We start from the raw sequence: 23,142 nt of genomic DNA, 5'->3' as shown, positions 1-23,142 counted from the left end.
TAGAGAAACAAACATGTTAAAACTATGCTTAGGAGAGTAGGCATTTTGAGCAACTTTGACCCTTTCAGAGTAAAGAAATGAATCAAAGGGACATACCAAGGGCAGTGATGATCCATTTTTAATACACACCTACAAAAGAAACAAAATACATGTGATAAGTAGAGCTATGGAAATGAAATAACACCTCATAATTGAACTTGTCTCACCAGTATAATTACATGGTATCGGTACACTCATTCCTAGATTTCCACTATAAGCTACCACAAAATTATTTTGTTCTCAGTTATTTCTAGTATGAGCCAATCACAACACTTTACAGGATTATGCTGGCCGCAAGTTACATGCTGGGAAGTCTAAGATATCTCCCCTCATTTTGCTCAATATGCAGATTAATAAAAGTATAGAAAAAAAACATAGGGCTACAGTCTGTTAAAATAAAAGACCAATGGAGATCACCCTTGAAAATTTCCCAAGCTGACAAAACCAGTTTAGTCATACAAATAAAGCTTAATTTGGCTTATTTTTATTAGACTGACTGGACCTGGGTCATTTCTTGCTTATGCCTCTGGAAATTTTTAGTAAAGCTTAATCTGTTTTCTAAAGTTGACATAAAGTAACCACTGACCAATTCTCTATCATTTAAGAAAATTCTGACTATTCTAACTAATCATTATAAAGAATAATTGTATATTCTCATAATAATTGTTTTCTCACTATATAAGCTGTTTTATAACAATATATCTCAAGCCTCATTTTTTGTTTTGGTTTGAGTGCTCCTGGTTTGCAAACTGTCTTTTTGGTGTGCACGCTATAAAATTTTGCTAATTAGGAGTCCCTGGTTGGCTCAGTTCATTGTCTGCCTTTGGGTCAGGTCATGATCCTGGGAACCTGGGATCAAGCCCTGCTTCAGGCTCCCTGCTCAGCCAGGAACCTGCTTCTCTCCTTCCCTCTGCCCCTCCCCTGCTTGTGTTCTCTCTCTCTCAAATAAATAAATAAAATCTTTTAAAAATATTTAAAAATTACCAATTACTACTCTGGTGATTGTTTTACTTTGGCTATTTCTGATATTTTGACAGATTTCTTTCAATCATTAATAAGAGAAATATGAGTGGAACATATACCCAAGAAGGACATGAAGATTATATTAACATAAAGATGTGACTCTACAAAGCTAAAATAATTTGAGTACCAAAATAATGAGACAACCCACCGAATAGGAGAAGATATTCTCAAATGACAATACAAAGCGCTGATTTCCATGATCTATAAAGAACTCCTCAAACTCTACACTCAAAAAACAGATAATCATGTCAAAAAATGGGCTGAAGACATGAACAGACACTTCTCCAATGAGGACATACAAATGGCTAACAAACACATGAAAAAATGTTCATCACCACTAGCCATCATGGAGATTCAAACCAAAACCACATTGAGATACCACCTTACACCAGTTAGAATGGCCAAAATTAACAAGACAGTAATCAACGTGTGTTGGAGAGGATGTAGAGAAAGGGGAACCCTCTTAGACTGTTGATTGGAATGCAAGTTGCTGCAGCCAATTTGGAGAACAGTGTGCAGATTCCTTAGCAAATTAAAAATAGAGCTTCCCTATGATCCTGCAATTGTACTACTGGGTATTTACCCCAAAGATACAGATGTAGTGAAAAGAAGGGCCATCTGTACCCCGATGTTCATAGCGGCAATGGCCACAGTTGCCAAACTGTGGAAAGAACCAAGATGCCCTTCAACAGATGAATGGATAAGGAAGATGTGGTCCATATATACTATGGAGTATTATGCCTCCATCAGCTTTTTGACCAACTTTTTGATCAATATGGATGGGACTGGAAGAGATTATGCTGAGTGAAATAAGTCAAGCAGAGTGAGTCAATTATCATACGGTTTTGCTTATTTGTGGAGCATAAGGAATAACACGGAGGACATGGGGAGATATAGAGCAGAAGGGAATTGGGAGAAGCTGGAGGGCGAGACGAGCCATAAGAGACTGTGGACTCTGAAAATCAATCTGAGGGTTCTGGAGGGGTGGGGGGGTGGGACATTGGTTGAGCCTGGTGATGGGTATTATGAAGGGCACATATTGCATGGAATTCTGTAACACTGAAAAGAAATGTTAAAAAATTAAAATTAAAAAAATAAAATGGGGTTTTATATCTCCTTCCTATCTTTAGAATAGTTTGAATCATCATCATTCTAAGAGGATGTGTGGCATGTATTCATTATGATTGAAAGGAAATGCTCTTATCTAGGCATGGTCACATGTTAGGATCAGTCACTTTGCTGTCTAAGCTCAGCCCAGAGGAAATGTGGATGTCACTTACATGGCACAGACAGAGCAGTGGTGGCAGCGATCTGGCTTGATCAAATGGCACCGGTCACAGAATCTAACAGCTATACGAAAAATAAGGTGGTTAGCATTGGTTAGGACTCACTATGACACCATATATCTCAGTAGCCTATTTGGATGGCTTGTTATAAATTGATTACAGGTAGTCAAACTCATCTCAAGTTACCAAGAAAAAGGCAAATCACAGAAGAGAATTGTGTACATATTTCTTTCCCCTGTTAAATCAATCTTGAAGGCACCCTTTGGGTGATGAAGATAAAGGGAAAAGTTTTCATATCTGGATATCTGATAATAAGATTTGGTATTATAAAACAAACAATGCTGTCAACTGCTTGAATGATCTTGGGAAAATCATTTAGATTCTATTTACTCAAACTTTCCTATATAAAAACAATTAATTCAATTGACCATTTCACAGATGAAGAAGTAAAGACTTGAGACATATCAAGTGACTTACACAAGATCACACAGCAAGTGAGTGGCAGGACTGTGACTACTATAATTTTTCTAACCCCTTAGTTGATTCAGGGTTCTCTTCACTCTAAGTCCGATAGTAAAATATATATATATATATATATTCTCCCTTCCTCTTTCCTTTTCTCTCTTTCTTTCTTTCCTTCCCTTAATTAAAGGCATTTTTTCTTCCCATTTTCTCTCTATTCATCAATGAAGTATAACTACGTTTAATGTAATTATTAAGTGAAACAACTAAAATCATGAATAATTTGAGCTACAATAATTACAACTGAAGTATACATTAAGCACATGTAATTGATTTAGCATAATGGACTGCTAATTCAGCAGTTTATGTTTATGTCTAGCAATGGGGGATGACAAAAGTATGCTTATATTGACGCAATGAAAAAGGGAGAGGGACATGCATGTTTAATTCATTCAGCATGTTTTTTAAAGATATAGTAATGCCATTACCCAGTTTAAGCCATCATTATCTCTCATTTAGGTGACTGTAATAGATGCCTAAGTATTTACCCTGCTTTCATTCTTGCTCCCCATAATATATTCTTTGCAGAATAGCCAGATTATCTGTTAAAATGTAAATCAGATTATATCATTTTTTACCTAAACCCTTCAGTGGACTTCCAACACCATTAGAATAAAATCCGAACTCCTTACCATGACCTGCATCATCTGGCCTTTGCTTGCCTCTTCAGTTTTAACTAGTATCACTCTCCACCTGCTATACTCCAGTCACATGGCTGCCTGTCCACTCTTCTAATACTGCAAGCTTGTTCCCATCTAAGGGCCTTTTGTATCTACAGTACCTTCTGCCTGGGATGCTAGTCCCTCTGGTCTTTACTTCCTGCTGGTTTTTATTCTTCAGGTCTCAAACCAAAAGATGTTTCCTAAGAGAAGCCTTCTCTGTATCATAGGGCTACAAACAAATGATTCAAGGGTCCAGAGAATAGTGAGTAGTGAGTGAAGCAGCCAGTTGGAGACTGAGGGAACCTGAGAATGTATGCCTTATTTAAAGAGTGTGGCTACTACTCAGCTTTAGCTAATTTTTGCCATGTGAAAATGTAGACTGAATGTTGCCAAAGAGTCCGAGTTTTCAAGGAGAAGCCAGAAATAAGGACTTTCATGTGGAAATATTCTAATTATTAAAAATCAGTAACAAATATTAAGGTTTAAAGATACATTAGAGATCAAACAAAATTTATCTCGGGTCCAATTCATCCCATATACCTTTAGTTTGTAGCCAATCTCTGTTATGTCACATTACTCTCTTTACTACTGTGAGAAATTATACAAATAAGTTCCTGTCTACTTTTCACCATACTTCAGTATGCATGAAGATTTTAAAAAATCATGACCACCATACCATCAATGCTCTAACACAATGAATAATAAGTCCTTAATATCTATTACCCAGACCATACTAAAATTTTCCAAATCACCAAATAGGATCTTCATAAATGATTACTGAATAAATGAATGATAAACAGATGAACATAAATTTCTAACAGTATAATGCCCAAAGCCTTGAAACACAATCTTCCTTATTAGAAACATTAGTATGACTTGTCAAAAGAGGTTTGATTTTCAAATTTTGAATGGTGGAAAACTGGTTCCACTAGTACTAGAATAGTACTTATATCATACAGATGAAAACTAAGAGTTAGGACTCCATAGTGGACATTTACCCAAGAAAGATGACACATCTCTGCACAAATACTTGCACAAGAATATTCATAGCAGATTTACTCATGATAGCTAATCACTGATAACACCAAATGTGCATCAACTAGTGGATGGGTAAAATATAATATATTCATTCAATGAAATACTACTCAGCAATAAAAGGAATAAAGTACACAGCAATGTGAATGAATCTCAAAATATTATATTAAATAAAAAAAGCCAGACACAACAGTACATAGTATATGATTACATTTATATAAAATTCTAGAGCTGGTAAAACTAATCTATGATGGAAAACTATCAGAATAGTGGTTGCCTTGGTGGTGGTTGATGGGACGTACTAGGGAGGAGCATGAGAGAACTTTCTGGGGATGTGGTACTATTTATAGAGGTTTCAGTTACACAGATGTGTACACTTGTCAAAACACTGAATGACAAACTTAAGATTTGTGTTTTTGTATGCAAATTTCACTCAAAAAAGAATGATAAAATATTTAGGTAGATGTGTATTTGATATCTGCTACTTAGTTTGAAATGTATGAAAAAATAAGATGGCTTGATGAATAAGGGATGAGGGATAGATTTGTGGCCAGATATATGATAAAGTAACATAGCAAAATGTTAGTCATAGACTCCAGTGCTACAGGCCATACAGATGAGCCTGTGGATATATATGACTTAGCCTTTTTGAGGTCTTTGCTGATCTCAAAATGTGACTTGACCCTTCTGCAGGTGACTTTGGATGAACTGACCTCCACTCCCAGTTCTTGTGTAAACCGGTAGCTTTTTGGCCATATCGATGAGCATCTGCTTCTGGACTTCAGGTCTCTCTTCATTTTCATAGCGTTCCTTGTCTGAATAGGACAAGTGGAACTAGAAGCAGAAGTGAGAGGTGAGACTTTATTTTCCAAGGTTCAAAGAAAACGTTAAAAACAACAATTTAGATGAAGATATTTGTTATCTACCGTTGAAGTGTAGGTATCAATTTGGTTTATAACTTTCTCAGCATAATTATCTTAATTATTTTATCTGGCTTTTATCTCTATCTTCATAAGTCCATGTGATAGGGTAGTATTGTTTTATAAATAAACTTAGCAAGTACTTTGTCTTATGTTTATACTAACTAGTATGTAGCAAAACTAAGGTAAACCCAGTTCACCTGATTCCAAGACTTGTGCCCTTTCCACTCCATTATAACATAATAATGTTACGTACAGATGTATGATAGCTTGCTGCCAGGACCATGTTGATGATTAACTATGAATGTTATTAAGTTGTATTTCTCCTAGATTACACTCTTAGAGAAGCTGGATGAGACTGCTTGTGACACTGTATTCTAATCTTGCAAATAAGTAGAAGTTTGGGTATTCTTACTATTTCAGAAATTTTTAGTCTGATATTAAGCTTCTTGCCAATGTTGGCATCACACTTGGCTAATCTTAAAAAAAGATGTGTTTATAAAAAATAAAAAATTATATTAAAAAAAAAAAAAGATGTGTCAACAATTTTCCAAAAGTAATAGACTTGAAAGCTTTCTTTTGCCTGGGCCAAAAGGTAAGCAAAGGTGAAAAGGAGAAGGATCTGTGATCAGATTTTGGGGCTTTAAACCTCATCTCTTCCATTTAATAGTGAAGAAATCACTTTGGAAAATCAGATACTTTTAGCCCAAGGTTCTTCATCTGTAAAACAGAGGAGATAATACCTACTTATGTGATTAGTTTAAAAGTACTGGCTAATAAGTAACTAAAGTTTCCTTTACAAGTTCAATTTCTTAAGTCATTTAAAAATATTTGATACTATCATCTTAAATTTTAGCTTTTCTAGTTTTTAGTATAAAGTTTTAAACAATTCTATTTAATTTTGATAATTAAAAGTAGCACTTCGGACAGTCTTTTAATTTGGGGGCTGTCCTGGGAAATAACTTTTGTGTGGCATACTACACCTGCCTGAAAGGCAGAGGCAGAGTTGTTACTGGTAGTATGTGATGAAAACCTTGTGGTTATTCAACAAGAAAGTTCTGGATTGGAATAAGATGTCATGTTTGGAGGCCCTCTTTTTGGCACTAACTAAGCTTTTTTGATGTTTAGAATGCAATGAAACAGTAAACACATTTTAGGTGGGCAACTGATGATAGATTGGGATGTATTTGGTATTCGAGAAATGAGTATCATGGCTATCAAATTGGACCCAAAGACACACCTTTTCTTTTTACCAATTAAAAATGCTGAAAACATGGTCTTAAGTGTTAGACATTTGCAATTCTTATCTAAATCTTACCAAAATTCTAAAAAATTCCCAACCACTCAGCCTTTCTATTGGCCTACAAGCTTTCTAATAGGGTGGAGGGGACAATTATTTCTATTGAGCTAAAATTCACATAACATAAGATTTAATTTTAAAATGCACATTTCATAGTGTAGATAGTGGCATTAGGTATATTAGGTGATGGGCAGCCATTACCACTATCTACTTTCAGAATATTTTTATCACCTCAAAAGGAAACTCCATATTGCATTAAGTAATAATTCCTTGTTTCCCCCATCCCCAGATCCTGGCAACAATTAATCTACTTTCTATCTCATTAGATTTCTTTCCTTTCTGGATATTGCATACAAATGGTATCAAACAATATATGGTCTGCTAGAAAGTTTTCTTTCTAGCAGAAAGTTTTCATCCATGCTGTGGCATGTATCAGTAATGCACTCCTTGTTATTCCTTTATGGACATAACACCCGTGATTTACCCATTTCATCTGTTGATGGACATTCCATTTCCATCTTTTGACTATAATGGCTAGTGCTCTATGAACAGTGGTGTATAACTTTTGAACACTTGCTTTTACTTTGAGTATATACCTACGAATAAAATTCTTGGGTCACAAGATAATTTTATGTTTAACTTTATGAGAAACTGAAAAACTATATCCCACGGCATCTGTATCATTTTACATTCCCAGTAGCAATATATGGGGATTCAGTTTCCCACATCCACATTAACACTTATTCTTTTCCTTCCTTCCTTCCTCTCTCTCTCTTTTCTCTATGTATGTATATATGTATGTATCTATATTTTGGACTTCTTAGTGGGTGTGAAGTGGCATCTCACTGTAGTCTTTATTTACATTTCTCTGTTGACTAATGATGTCGATCATCTTTTCATGAGCTTGTTGGTCATTCACATATAGTCTTTAGAGAAATGTCTAGTTAAGTCATTTGCCCATTTAGTAGTTCGGTTATTTGTCTTTTTGTTGTTCAGTTGAAAGAATCTTTATATATTCTGGATACTTGATACTTGACATTTATTGAATATTAAATTTATGAACATTTTCTCCCATTCCATAGGTTGCCTTTTCACTTTGTTGGTTGTGGTTTGATGCTCAGAAGTTTAAATTTTAATGTAGTCCAGTTTACCTTTACTTTTGTTTCCTCTGCTTTTGACGTCATGTCTAAGAAATCATTGCCAGAATCCAATGTTATGAAACTTTTTGCTTATGGTTTTTCTAAAGATTAGTTATTTATTTATTTGAGAGACAGAGAGAGCACATGTGCAGGACAGCATGAATTGGGGAGTGGAGGAGCAGAAGGAGAGGGAGAAGGAGACTCCCCGCTGAGCAGGGAGCCCAGTGCTGGGCTCAATTCCAGGACCCTGAGATCATGACCTAAACCAAAGGCAGATGCTTAACCAATTGAGCAACCTAGGTACCAGCCTCTGTATTTTTTTTTCTAAAGGTTCTGTAGCTTTCCATTTGAGCTAATTTTTGTATATGGTGTAAGGGTCCAACTTCATTATTTTGCATGTGCATGTCCAATTTTCCCAATACCATTTGTTGAAAAGACCATCTTTTCTCCATTGAACGGTCTTACTACCCTTTTCAAAAATCACCTGACCATATATGTGAGGTTATATATGGTTACATATATGTGAGGATTTATTAGTAGGCTCTTACTTCTGTTCCATAGACACATTACATTGTGTCTGTAGCACACTGTTTTGATTACTGTAACTCTGTAGTAAATTTAGAAATGAATAAATGAGACCTAGGACTTTGTTTTTTTTCAAGATTATTTTAGCTATTTGGGGTCCCTTAAGATTTCATATGAATTTTAAGATGGAATTATCTACTTATACAAAAAATATTGGGAATTTGATAGAGAGTGCAACAAATCTGTAGACTACCTTGGGTAGTGATAACATTCTTAACATTAATTTTCTCAATCCATGAACATGAACTGTCTTTCCATTTATTTGTATCTAATTGTTATTAGCAAAAGATTTTAGTTTTCAGTGTACTGAGATTTTCACTTCCTTGATGAAGTTTATTCCTAAGTATTTTATTCTTTTTCATAATACTGTAAAATGCAACAGATTTTGGGGGAGGATCTTTAGGGTCTTCCACATATAAGATCATACTGTGTGTGAACAGAGGTAATTTTACTTTTTTCTACCTAATTTCAATGCTTTATTTTCTTGCCTATTTGCACTGGTTAGATAATGTGTTCCTCACTTCTCTCTCTCTCTCTCGGAAGATTTTGAGAAGGACTCATGTTAATTATTCTTCTGATTGAATTTACCTGTGAAACCATCTTGTCCTGAGCTTTTCTTTTTTGATTGGTTTTTGATTAGTAAATCTCTTTACTTATTTTGGGTATATTCAAAATTTTAAAAATTTATTCTTGAGTCAGTTTTGATAGTTTCTGTATTTCTAGGAATTTTTCCATTTCATTTAGGTTTCTGATTTGTTGACACACAATGCTTCTATTATAATTCCTTCTGTTTCTATAAGGTCTGTAGTAATGTTCCACTTTCATTTCTGGTATTAGTACTTTGTGTCCTCTCTCTCTGTCTTTGTTCAGTCTAGCTACAAGTTTCTTTATTTTGTTGATCTTTTCAAAGTCCCAATTTTGGTCTTATTGATTATTTCTACTGTTTTCTATTCCTCATTTGGTTTTACCTCTGCTATAATCATCCCTATTTATGCTGCTAACTTTGGGGATAGAGTGCTCTTCATTTTCTCATTCTTTAAGGTGTAAAGAATATTGAACAGGCATATTATTCCTTTGGTAAGTATTTATAACTATAAATTCTCTTCCAATACTGTTTCATTGCATCCTAGAATTTTTGGTATATTCTTTTTCATGATATGTCTACTTTTATTTATGTTTATTTTAATTTATATTTACATTTATTTATGTTTATTTTTGAGTTTTTAAATTTCTCTTGTGATTTTTCATTTAATTCATTAGTGTTTTTTTTAATTTTTAATTTTTTATAAACATGTAATATATTTTTATCCCCAGGAGTACAGGTCTGTGAATCACCAGGTTTACACACTGCACACCACTCAACATAGCACATACCCTCCCCAGTGTCCATAACCCCACCCACCTTACCCAAACCCCCCTCCCCCCAGCAACCCTCAGTTTGTTTTGTGAGATTAAGAGTCACTTATGGTTTGTCTCCCTCCCAATCCCATCTTGTTTCATTGATTCTTCTCCTACCCACTTAAACCCTCTTTTTTGCATCTCCACTTTCTCATATCAGGGAGATCATATTATAGTTGTCTTTCTCCAATTTATTTATTTCGTTAAGCATGATACCCTCTAGCTCCATCCATGTTGCCACAAATGGCAAGATTTCATTTCTTTTGATGGCTGCATAGTATTCCATTGTGTATATATACCACTTCTTCTTTATCTATTCATCTGTTGATGGACATCTAGGTTATTTCCATAGTTTGGCTATTGTGGAAATTGCCGCTATAAACATTCGGGTGCACATGCCCCTTTGGATCACTACGATTGTATCTTTAGGGTAAATACCCAGTAGTGCAATTGCTGGGTCATACGGTAGTTATATTTTCAACATATTATGGAACCTCCATGCTGTTTTCCAGAGTGGTTGCACCAGCTTGCATTCTCACCAACAGTGTAGGAGGGTTCCCCCTTTCTCCGCATCCTCGCCAGCATCTGTCATTTCCTTACTTGTTAATTTTAGCCATTCTGACTGGTGTGAGGTGATATCTCATTGTGGTTTTGATTTGTATTTCCCTGATGCCGAGTGATATGGAGCACTTTTTCATGTATCTGTTAGCCATCTGGATGTCTTCTTTGCAGAAATGTCTGTTCATGTCTTCTGCCCATTTCTTGATTGGATTATTTGTTCTTTGGGAGTTGAGTTTGCTAAGCTCTTTATAGATTTTGGACACTAGTCCTTTATCTGATATGTCGTTTGCAAATATCTTCTCCCATTCTGTCAGTTGTCTTTTGGTTTTGTTAAATGTTTCCTTTGCTGTGCAAAAGCTTTTGAACTTGATAAAATCCCAATAGTTCATTTTGCCCTTACTTCTGTTGCCTTTGGTGATGTTCCTAGGAAGATGTTGCTGTGGCTGAGGTCGAAGAGGTTGCTGCCTTTGTTCTCCTCAAGGATTTTGATGGATTCCTTTCTCACATTGAGGTCCTTCATCCATTTTGAGTCTATTTTTGTGTGTGGTGTAAGGAAATGGCCCAATTTCATTTCTCTGCATGTGGCTGTCCAATTTTCCCAACGCCATTTGTTGAAGAGGCTGTCTTTTTCCATTGGACATTCTTTCCTGCTTTGTCGAAGATTAGTTGACCATAGAGTTGAGGGTCTATTTATGGGCTCTCTATTCTGTTCCGTTGATCCATGTGTCTGTTTTTGTGCCAGTACCACGCTGTCTTGATGATGACAGCTTTGTAATAGAGCTTGAAGTCCGGAATTGTGATGCCACCAACTTTGGCTTTCTTTTTCAATATTCCTTTGGCTATTCGAGGTCTTTTTTGGTTCCATATAAATTTTAGGATTATTTGTTCCATTTCTTTGAAAAAAATGGGTGGGGTTTTGATAGGGGTTGCACTAAATATGTAGATTGCTTTAGGTAGAATAGACATTTTCACAAAATTCTTCCAATCCAGGAGCATGGATCATTTTTCCATTTCTTTGTGTCTTCCTCAATTTCTTTCATGAGTACTTTATGGTTTTCTGAGTATAGATTCTTTGCCTCTTTGGTTAGGTTTATTCCTAGGTATCTTGTGATTTTCAGTGCAATTGTAAATGGGATTGACTCCTTAATTTCTCTTTCTTCTTTCTTTTTGGTGAAAAGAAATGAAACGGATTTCTGAGCATTCATTTTATATCCTGATACTTTACTGAATTCCTGTACAAGTTCTAGCAGTTTTGGAGTGGAGTCTTTTGGGTTTTCCACATATAGGATCATATCATCTGCAAAGAGTGATAGTTTGACTTCTTCTTTGCCGATTTGAATGCCTTTAATTTCCTTTTGTTGTCTGATTGCTGAGGCTAGGACTTCTAGTACTATGTTGAATAGCAGTGGTGATCATGGACATCCCTGCCGTGTTCCTCACCTTAGCGGAAAAGTTTTCACTTTTTCTCCATTGAGAATGATATTTGCAGTGGATTTTCATAGATGGCTTTGATGACATTGAGGTATGTGCCCTCTATCCCTACACTTTGAAGAGTTTTGATCAGGAAGGGATGCTGTACTTTGTCAAATGCTTTTTCAGCATCTATTGAGAGTATCATATGGTTCTTGTTCTTTCTTTTATTGATGTGCTGTATCACATTGATTGATTTGCGGATGTTGAACCAACCTTGCAGCCCTGGCATAAATCCCACTTGGTTGTGGTGAATAATCCTTTTAATGTACTGTTGAATCCTATTGGCTAGTATTTTGGTAAGAATTTTTGCATCTGTGTTCATCAAGGATATTGGTCTGTAGTTCTATATTTTGATGGGATCCTTGTCTGGTTTTGGGCTCAAGGTGATGTTGGCCTCATAAAATGAATTTAGAAGTTTCCTTCCATTTCTATTTTTTGGAACAGCTTCAGGAGAATAGGAATTAGTTCTTCTTTAAATGTTTGGTAGAATTCCCCCGAGAAGCTGTCTGGCCCTGGGCTTTTGTTTGTTTGGAGATTTTTGATGACTGTTTTGATCTCCTTACCTGTTATGGGTCTGTTCAGGCTTTCTATTTCTTCCTGGTTCAGTTATGGTAGTTTATATGTCTCTAGGAATGCATCCATTTCTTCCAGACTGTCAAATTTATTGGCGTAGAGTTGCTCATAGTATGTTCTTATAATAGTTTGTATTTCTTTGGTGTTAGTTGTGACCTCTCCTCTTTCATTCATTATTTTATTTATTTGGGTCCTTTCTCTTTTCTTTTTGATAAGTCTGGCCAGGGGCTTATCAATCTTATTAATTCTTTCAAAGAACCAGCTCCTAGTTTCGTTGATTTGTTCTATTGTTTTTTTGATTCCTATTTCATTCATTTTTGCTCTGATATTTATGATTTCTCTTCTCCTGCTGGGTTTAGGCTTTCCTTGTTGTTCTTTCTCCATCTCCTTTAGGTGTAGGGTTAGGTTGTGTACCTGAGACCTTTCTTGTTTCTTGAGAAAGGCTTGTACCACTATATATTTTCCTCTCAGGACTGCCTTTGCTGTGTCCCACAGATTTTGAACTGTTGTGTTTTCATTATCATTTGTTTCCATGAATTTTTTCAAATCTTCTTTAATTTCCTGGTGACCCATTCATTCTTTAGAAGGATGTTGTTTAGTCTCCATGTATTTGTGTTCTTTCCAAATTTCTTCTTGTGATTGAGTTCTAGCTTCAGAGCATTGTGGTCTGAAAATATGCAGGGAATGATCCCAATCTTTTGATACCTGTGAGACCTGATTTAGGACCAAGGATGTCATCTATTCTGGAGAATGTTCCATGTGCACTAGAGAAGAATGTGTATTCTGTTGCTTTATAATGAAATGTTCTGAATATGCCTGTGATGTCCATCTGGTCCACTGTGTCATTTAAGCCTTTATTTCCTTGTTGATCTTCTGTTTGGATGATCTGTCCATTTCAGTGAGGGGAGTATTAAAGTCCCTTACTATTTGTGTATTATTGACGACGTGTTTCTTTGATTTTGTTATTAATTGGTTGATGTAGTTGGCTGCTCCTACGTTGGGGGCATAGATACTTAAAATTGTTAGGTCTTCTTGTTGGACAGATACTTTGAGTATGATATAGTGTCCTTCCTCATCTCTTATTATAGTCTTTGGCTTAAAATCTAATTGATCTGATATAAGGATTGCCACTCCTGCTTTCTTCTGATGTCCATTAGCATGGTAAATTCTTTTCCACCCCCTCACTTTAAATGGAGGTGTCTTCAGGTCTAAAATGAGTTTCTTGTAGGCAACATATAGATGGGTTTTGTTTTTTTATCCATTCTGATACCCTGTGTCTTTTTATTTTTAAAGATTTTATTTATTTATTTGACAGAGAGAAATCACAAGTAGATGAAGAGGCAGGCAGAGAGAGAGAGAGAGGGAAGCAGGCTCCCTGCCGAGCAGAGAGCCCGATGCGGGACTCGATCCCAGGACCCTGAGATCATGACCTGAGCCGAAAGCAGCGGCTTAACCCACTGAGCCACCCAGGTGCCCTACCCTGTGTGTTTTGATTGGGGCATTGAGCCCATTAACATTCAGGGTAATTATTGAGAGATATGAATTTAGTGCCATTGTATTGCCTGTAAGATGACTGTTACTGTATGTTGTCTCTGTTCCTTTCTGATCTACTACTTTTAGGCTCTCTCTTTGCTTAGAGGACCCCTTTCAATATTTCCTGTAGAGCTGGTTTAGTGTTTGCAAATTCTTTCAGTTTTTGTTTGTCCTGGAAGCTTTTAATCTCTCCTCCTATTTTCAATGATAGCCTAGGTGGATATAATATTCTTGGCTGCATGTTTTTCTCATTTAGTGCTCTGAAAATATCATGCCAGCTCTTTCTGGCCTGCCAGGTCTCTGTGGATAAGTCTGCTCCCAATGTAATATTTTTACCATTGTATGTTACAGACTTCTTTTCCCAGTCTGATTTCAGGATTTTCTCTTTGTCACTAAGACTTGTAAATTTTACTATTAGGTGACGGGGTGTGGGCCTATTCTTATTGATTTTGAGGGGGGTTCTCTGCACCTTTTGGATTTTGATGCTTGTTCCCTTTGCCATATTGGGAAAATTCTCTCCAATAATTCTCTCCAATATACTTTCTGCTCCCCTCTGTCTTTCTTCTTCTGGTATCCCAATTATTCTAATATTGCTTCGTCTTATGGTGTCACTTATCTCTCGAATTCTCCCCTCATGGTCCAGTAGCTGTTTGTCCCTCTTTTGCTCAGTTTCTTTATTCTCTGTCATTTGGTCTTCTATGTTACTAATTCTTTCTTCTGCCCCATTTATCCTAGCAGTGAGAGCATCCATTTTTTATTGCACCTCATTAATAGCTTTTTTGATTTCAACTTGGTTAGATTTTAGTTCTTTTATTTCTCCAGAAAGGGCTTTTATATCTCTGGAGATGGTTTCTCTAATATCTTCCATGCCTTTTTCAAGCCTGGCTAGAACCTTGAGAATCATCATTCTGAACTCTAGATCTGATATATTACCAATGTCTGTATTGATTAGGTCCCTAGCTTTCAAGACTGCCTCTTGTTCTTTTTTTTGTGGTGAATTTTTCTGCCTTGTCATTTTGTCCAGATAAGAGTATATGTAGGAGCAAGTAACATACTAAAAGGGTGGCAATAACCCCAGGAAAATATGCTTTGACCAAATCAGAAGAGATCCCAAATCATGAGGGGGTAGAAAGGGGATAAAAAGAGGTTCATAAAGAATAAAAAAAAAAGAAACAATTAAAAAAAGAAAACGAATTTTAAAAAGTATAAAAAAATTATATATATTAGATAAACTAGTTAAGAAACGTTAAAAAAGAAAAGGGAAAAAGTTAAAAAATTTAGCAGAAGAAGTGAAAAAAAATTGAAAAAGAAAAAAAAATTAAATTAACTGCAAGACTAAAGAATCATGGGGAGAAAGCCATGAGTTCCGTGCTTTGCTTTCTCCTCCTCTGGAATTCCGCTGCTCTCCTTGGTATTGAAACTGCACTCCTTGGTAGGTGAACTTGGTCCTGGGTGGATTTCATGTTGATCTTCTGGGGGAGGGGCCTGTTGTAGTGATTCTCAAGTGTCTTTGCCCCAGGCGGAATTGCACCGCCCTTACCAAGGGCTGGGCTGAGTAATCCGCTTGGGTTTGCTTTCGGGAGCTTTTGTTTCCTGAGTGCTTTCCGTAGAGTTCCGGAGGACGGGAATGAAAATGGTGGCCTCCTGGTTTCCGGCCCAGAGGAGCAGAGATCCTGGGGCCCCACTCCTTAGTGCGCCCTCAGAGAACAGCGCCCAATCACTCCCGTCTCACTGGCCTCCAGCCACACTCCGAGCTCACCAAGACTGCGTCCAGTTCAAGGTAACCCCAAGCTGAGAGCTCACTCCTTGGCTCTGTCTCTGTTGCCGGCTTCCCCGTTCTAATACCTGCAAGCTCTGCGACAGTCAGACACTCCTGGTCCTTCTGTGACCCTGCGGGACCTGAGGTCATGCTGACCTGGCATGGGCTTCACCTCTGTTTAGCCTCTGAAGTGATGTCCCTCAGCAGAACAGACTTTTAAAAGTCCTGATTTTGTGCTCTGTTGCTCCACCGCTTGCCAGGAACTGGCCCCTCTCCCCGGGGTCTATCTTCCCGTCGCTTTGGATTCACTTCTCTGCCAGTCCTACCTTTCAGAAAGTGGTTTATTTTCTGTTTCTAGAATTGCTGTCCTTCTTCTCTTCAATCTCCCATTGGATTTGTTGGTGTTTGCAATCTTTAGATAAACTATCTAGGTGATCTCCTGCTAGCTGAAGTAGTCTCAGCCTGCTACTTCTCTGCCATCTTGCCAGTTCCTCCAATTCATTAGTTGTTTAAGAGTGTTGTTCAATTTCCCAAATTTGTGAATTTATAGTTTTCCTCTGGTTATCGAGTTCTAGTTTCATTTCACTGAAGTTGGAGAAAATCCTTTGTATGATTAGTCTTTTAAATTTATTGAGACTTGTTTTGCATCCTAATGATGAGGGAACAGGAGGCGGGCTGAAGACAAAGCAAAAGCTGGCACCTTGCACCCCTCTCTCCACCCGCTCCCCTCTGTAATATGTGTAGCATTCCTCAGGCACCCCTGACTGCCATAGACAATAAACAAATAATTAATTTGCAGAGATCACAATCCTGCAAGACAGCAATCTCCCTTGCTCTACAAATGTCCTGGAGATCTACAAACAGGGAGTTTACTTTATCAATAGCACAAATTTCCAGAGGCAAATAACTCTCAGTTCCTCAAGCCCTAATGTCTCCCTCCCCACCATAAACGAAACTGGAGGAGGCTGAGGTAGAAGGGAATGTAAATGATAGCAGGATCATAAGACCCCACCAAGAATCTCCCAACTATCTTGATGTTAATGGCTGGCCTAAAGAAGACATTGATCAAGCCACAAGGGCAAGGCCTCCTCCTGGCACCTTGTAGGCCCTCTTTAACATATGAAAACTCCATTGAAACCTCCCTTCCCCTCACCTTTCCCCAACCGCAAGGTATATAACCTGCCATCCCTCACAACCCAGGGCAGCAGCTCTTCCTGCCCATTGGTCCTGTCCCTGTGCTTTAATAAACCACCATTTTGCACCAAAGGTGTCTCAAGAATTCTTTCTTGGTCATCGGCTCTGGACCTCAGCCCACCGAACATCACTTAGGTTCTAGAACTTCATCACTAACATATGATCTATGTTATAGGATGTCCTGCATGCTCATGAGAAAAACTTATACTCTTTTATTTTTGGGTGGAGTGTTCTGTTCATGTGTATTACATTTAGTTTGTTTACAGTGTTATGAAATCCTTCATTTCTGTATTGATCTTCTGTCTAGGTGTTCTATCCATTACTGAAAATGGGTTATTGAAATCTCCAATTATTGTAGGACTGTGTATTTTTTCATTTCTGTATTGATCTTCTGTCTAGGTGTTCTATCCATTGCTGAAAATGGGTTATTGAAATCTCCAATTATTGGGACGCCTGGGTGGCTCAGTTGGTTAGGCAGCTGCCTTCGGCTCAGGTCATGATCCCAGCGTCCTGGGATCGAGTCCCATATCAGGCTCCTTGCTCCACAGGAAGCCTGCTTCTCCCTCTGCCTCTGCCTTCCACTCTGTCTGCCTGTGCTCGCTCTCACTCACTCTCTCTCTGACAAATAAATAAAATCTTTAAAAAAAAAAAAAAAAGAAATCTCCAATTATTGTAGGAATGTGTATTTTTTCCTTCAGTGCTGCCAGTTTTTACTTCCTACATTTTGGGGGACTCTATGTTTATAACCACAGAATGTTCTTGATGAATTGACAATCTTATCAATATCTAATGTCCATCTCTCTTTTCTTGTGGGTTAAATATTTTATTTTATTAATTTTTTTCAGCTTTATTGAGGTATGACTGGCAGTTAAAAATTGGATATATTTAAGATATGCAATGTGATGCTTTGATAAACATATAAATTATGAAATGTTTACCACGTCAAGCTAATTAACATATCTGCCACCTCACATAGTTACTGTTTTGTTGTGGTACAGCATTTGAGATTATACTCTTAGTATTTTAATTACATAATACATTATTAATACATTTTTATTAACCATAGACACCATGCTATACATTAGGTCTGCACAATTTATTCATTTTATAGCTGAAATTTTATACATTTTTGCCAACACGTCCCCTAACTCCTACTTCCCAGTTCCTGATAACCACCATTCTGTTCTATAACTATGAATTTGCCTTTTTTTTTAAGATTCAACATATAAGAGAGATCATGCAGTACTTGTCTGTGTCTGGCTTATCTCATTAGCATAACATCCTCTAGGTACATCCATGCTGTTGCAAATGGCAGGATTTCTTTATTTTGAAAGACTGAATAATATTCAATTATACATATATTCCTTATTTTCTCTATCGACTCATGCACTGATGAACACATAGGTTGTTTCTATATCTTTATGGCTACAAATAGTGGGAGTGCATATGTCTCTTCAGTAATCTGTTTTCATTTCCTTTGGTTATACACCAGAAGTGGGGCTGCTTGATCATATGGTAGTTCTATTGCTAATTTCTGAGGAATCTCGACACTGTTTTCCATACAAGGCTTCCCTTTCTTCCATATCCTCACCAACACTTGTTTATGCCTTGACTTCTTTTTAAGATTTTATTTATTTATTTGACAGACAGAAATCACAAGTAGGCAGAGAGGCAGACAGGGAGGGGAAAGTAGGCTCCCTGCTGAGCAGGGAGCCTGATGTGGGGCTTGATCCCAGGACCCTGGGATCATGACCTGAGCTGAAGGCAGAGGCTTTAACCCACTGAGTCACCCAGGCGCCCCTATGCCTTGACTTTTTGATAACAGCCATCCTAACAGTTGTGAGGTAATATCTCATTGTGGTTTTGAGTCATATTTTTCTGACAATTAGTGAGGTTGAACACGTTTTCAAATATTTGTGTGCCATTTGTATGTCCTTTTTGTTTTGTATATTACTATTGTTATTCAGTTATATGACTTACATATATACAATAATAACTTTATATAATAACTGCTTATCAGGTAATTTGGAAATACTTCCTCCCATTCCATAGATTGTCTTATAATTTACTGATTGTTTCCTTTACTATGCAGAAACTTTTTAGTTTGATGTAGTCCCACTTGCTTATTTTTGCCTTTGTTATGTCTGGTTTTGGCGTCAAATCAAAAAAATTATGCCAAGACCAATGCCAAAGAGTTTTCCTCTGTTTTTCCTTTCTTTTTAAAAATATTTTACTTATTTATTTGACACAGAGAGAGCACAAGATGGGGAGTAGCAGCAGGCAGAAAGAGGGAGAAGCAGGCGTCCCACAGAGCAGGAGGAGCCTGATGTGGGACTCGATCCCAGGATCCTGGGATCATGACCTGAGCTGAATGAAGGCAGTCGCTTTCAGCTGAACCACCCAGGTGCCCCGCTTTTCTTACCTTTTTTTTATAGGATTATTATGGTTTCAGGTCTTTTGTTCAAGTCCTTAATTCATTTGAAATGAATTTTTTGAGATAAAGATCTAACTTCTTTCCTTTGCATGTGAATATCCAATTTCCCCAGTACATTTATTAAAGAGATTATCATTTTCCCATTGTGTATCCTTGGTAACTTTGTTAAAGATCTATTGACTGCATATGCATGGGTTTATTTTGAACTCTTGAATCTGTTCTAGTTTATGTGTCTCATTTTATACCAGTACAGTACTGTTTTGATTGCTATAAATTTATAAAATAATTTGAAATCAGGAAAGGTAATGCATCCAGCTTTTTTTTCTTGTTCAAACTTGCTTTAATTATTTAGGTTCTCTTGTGATTCCAAGTGAATTGTAGGATTGTTTTTTATATTTCTGTCAAAAAAAATGCCATTGGAATCTTGAGAGGTATTACACTGAATCTGTAGATAGCTGTAGGTGTATGGACATTTTAACAATATTAGTTCTTCCAATTCATGAACATAGAAAATTTTTCCATTTATTTGTGTCTTCTTCAATTTCTTTCATCATTGTTTTATAGTTTTTCTTGTACAGTTCCTGCGACTCTTTGATAAAATTTATTCCTAAGTATGTATTCTTTTTGATGCTACTATAATGCAATTGTTTTCTTAACTTCTTTTTTGGATAGTTTGTCTTTATGGTATAGAAATTCAACTGATTTTTGTTTTTCATTTTTTTACCCTGTAGCATTACTGAATTTATTTATTAGTTCTAAAAGTTATTTTTTGGTTGGCTTTTTAGGGTTTCCATATGTAAAATCATGTCATCTACAAACAGAAAACTTCTTCCTTTCTGATTTGTATGCCTTTATTTCTTTCCCTTTCCTAAATGCTCTAGCTAGCACTTCCAGTACTATGTTGAAGAGAAGTGGTGAGAATGGACATTCTTGTCCTTGTTCCTGATCTTAGAGAAAAAGCTTTCAGATTTTCATGACTGAATATGACATTAGTTGTGGGTTTGTCATATATGGTCTTATAATGTTGAAGTACATTTGTTCTACACGTAATTTGTTAAGAGTTCTTTTTTTAATCATGAAATGATGTTGAAATTTGTCAAATGGTTTTTCTGCATCTATTGAGATAATCATATGACTTTTATTCTTCATTTTATAAATATGGTATATCATATATATTGATTTGCATATGTTAAACCATCCCTGTATCCTAAGTATAAATCCCACTTAGCCATGGTGAATGATCTTTTTTAATATGCTGTTTAATTTGGTTTGCTAGTATTTTGTTAAGGATTTTGCATCTTTGTTCAACAAGGATATTGGCCTGTATTTTTCTTTTCTTGTAATGGCCTTGTCTGGCTTTGGTATCATGATTAATGCCATCCTTGTAAAATGAGTTTTGAAGTGTACTGCTTTCTCCAGTAGTTTGGAAGAACTGGAGAACGACTGATGTTAATTCTTCAAATGTTTGGTAGAATTCACCAAGTGAAGCCATCTGGCTTGTGAGGGGACAAAAGCTGGTCTTTTCTTCTCTGTGTCTTTCTGACATCACTAATATGGTCTTTTTCTTTCTTGTATCTTGTAACATTTTTTGGCTTAAAACCTCATTTCATGTGATATTAGTATACCTACCCTTGATCTCTTTTAATTACTATCTGCTTAGAATAACTTTTTCCATCCTTTCACATTTGTCCCATTTACTTTTGGTTCTAAAATAAGTTGTTTGTAGATAGCATTAAAACAGTTGATAAGGGGACTTCCAGAGAAAATGGCAGAGTAGGAGGACCCTAGGCTCAGCTCTTCCCACAGATACAAATAGGTAACAGTCATATCAGTGTAAATAACCTGGAAAATGACCTGAAGACCTGTGGAATAAACTCCACAACTAAATGCAGGAAAAAGCCATGTCAAAGAGGGTAGGAAGGGTGGAGACATGGTCAGGAACTAAAGGGACTCCTGGGACTGTTTTGCAGGACAGAAGGACAGTATGAGCCTGAAAAGGGGTGAGAAACAAACCCCCACACTAGGAAGTCTGCATAGGGAACACAAACTCCTAAAACATTTGCATTTAAAAACCAGAGGGGCCGAATTTCATGAGCTCTTATAACTTGCAGAACTTAAAACCTGAAATTTTAAAGTATCAGCAGGCTCAGCTTTGGGAGAGCTGGTGGGCAAGAAGAAACTGAGTCCCCACTCATAAAAGGACAGCACAATAAACAGCCTGTGGAGATATAGCATAGAAGCAGCAGTCTGAAAGGTACCTGGGACATATGGGAAGGAGTTATTTGCTAATCTCAGAGCAAGGCCTGGAGGGAGAGAACTAATAGGGAAACAAATCCAGGAAAGTCCATCAGCCAAGATGCCATTTCCCTCCCCAGCCCTAGAGTTGGACTCTAAATTGCTAGCAATGCCGCCTTGAGCTCCTATGCAGTGCTTCTACCAATTCACTGCTCCAGACAGCCCATCTCAGTCCATCGCTGCAGGGCCCCTCACACAGAAGACCAGGGGGCACACAAAGCTTGCTAGCACCATCACCCTACCAACCAACCCCCCACACTATGCTTCAGTGGATGCGTACTCTCCAATATGCTGTCAGCCAGAGTCCATACACAGTGGTGTCTCAGGTCTGGGAGTATGCAATCAACCCCTACAGTGGATAGCACCACACCAAAGTGACTTCGGCGTTGGAGAGAGGGAAAGATAATCCCACAAACCACTCAGACTGAGACCCCAGCAGAGGGCTGGAGGCAGACAACTGGTCTGACTTCAGGCTTTGCCCACAAATGAAAGCTTCTCAGGGGACAACACGAGGACAGCACCTTGTGGTTACTTGCTACTACTTCTCTGGCAAATGCCTGGTCTGACTTAACCAAGCCCAGGGTGTCCCCAGACTGCCCAAATACACCACAGGGAGAAAACACTGTCTATAACAGGCAAAGAGAGCCACTGGGGATGACTGGGCTGAGGGATAAAATGGCTCAGCCACAACAGCAGGGTGTATAAATTACATATTGAAGACATCCCTGAAGTGCCAGATTCTGAACAGGGGATACAGTACAGTAGGGCACTACAGGACATTTTCTTCATAAGGTCATTACTTTCAAGTGCAGGAGACATAGCTGTCTTTCTTAACACATAGAAACAGACACAGAGAGTAAGACAAAATGAAGATACAGATGAATATGTCCCAAATAAAATGACAGAATAAAATTACAGTAAGAGACCAAAGTGAAACACAGATAAGTCATGTGCCTGATAGAGAGTTTAAAGAAATGATTATAAAGGTACTCACTGGACTTGAGAACAGCGGAAGACATCAGTGAGACCCTTATGAAATATATTTTTTAAAAAAAGACATAAAAGAACCAATCAGAGATGAAGAACATGAAATTAAAAATACATTAGGTGAACTATATAGCAGACTAGATGAGGCAAGAAGAATGAATCAGTGTTCAGTTCATGATCCCAGGGTCCTGGGTTCGAGCCCTGCATCGGGCTCTCTGATCTGCAGGGAGCCTGCTTCCTCCCCTCTCTCTCTCTGCCTGCCTCTCTGCCTACTTGTGATCTCTTTCTCTCTCTCTGTAAAATAAATTTAAAAAAATATTAAAAAAAGAATGAATCAGTGACCTGGAGGAGAAAGTGACGCAAAGTAATCAAGCTGAGTAGGTGAGATGAAAGAATGTGCAAAATAAGAATAGACATAGGGAAC

At 37.3% G+C, this 23,142-nt stretch overlaps 1 protein-coding gene across 7 annotated transcripts in view; it reads right to left on the bottom strand.

Annotated features, from left to right (window-relative positions):
* ZDHHC15 (zDHHC palmitoyltransferase 15) overlaps positions 1–23,142 on the bottom strand; it is a 1,212,570-nt gene that overhangs the window by 1,100,797 nt on the left and 88,631 nt on the right. For all 7 annotated transcript variants that reach the window (XM_082716043.1, XM_082716044.1, XM_082716046.1 and 4 more), the window contains exons 4-6: positions 5,281–5,401; positions 2,343–2,412; positions 97–129 (exon numbers count right to left, since the gene is read on the bottom strand). In XM_082716043.1, the coding sequence (XP_082572169.1) occupies positions 97–129; positions 2,343–2,412; positions 5,281–5,401 (224 nt within the window). The remainder of the gene's footprint in view (positions 1–96; positions 130–2,342; positions 2,413–5,280; positions 5,402–23,142) is intronic.

The sequence above is a fragment of the Mustela nivalis genome, assembly GCF_964662115.1.
Source record: "Mustela nivalis genome assembly, chromosome: X".
Taxonomy (NCBI): domain Eukaryota; kingdom Metazoa; phylum Chordata; class Mammalia; order Carnivora; family Mustelidae; genus Mustela; species Mustela nivalis.
The sequence above is the reverse complement of the archived record's forward strand: the minus strand, read 5'-3'. Positions and strand labels throughout refer to the sequence as shown.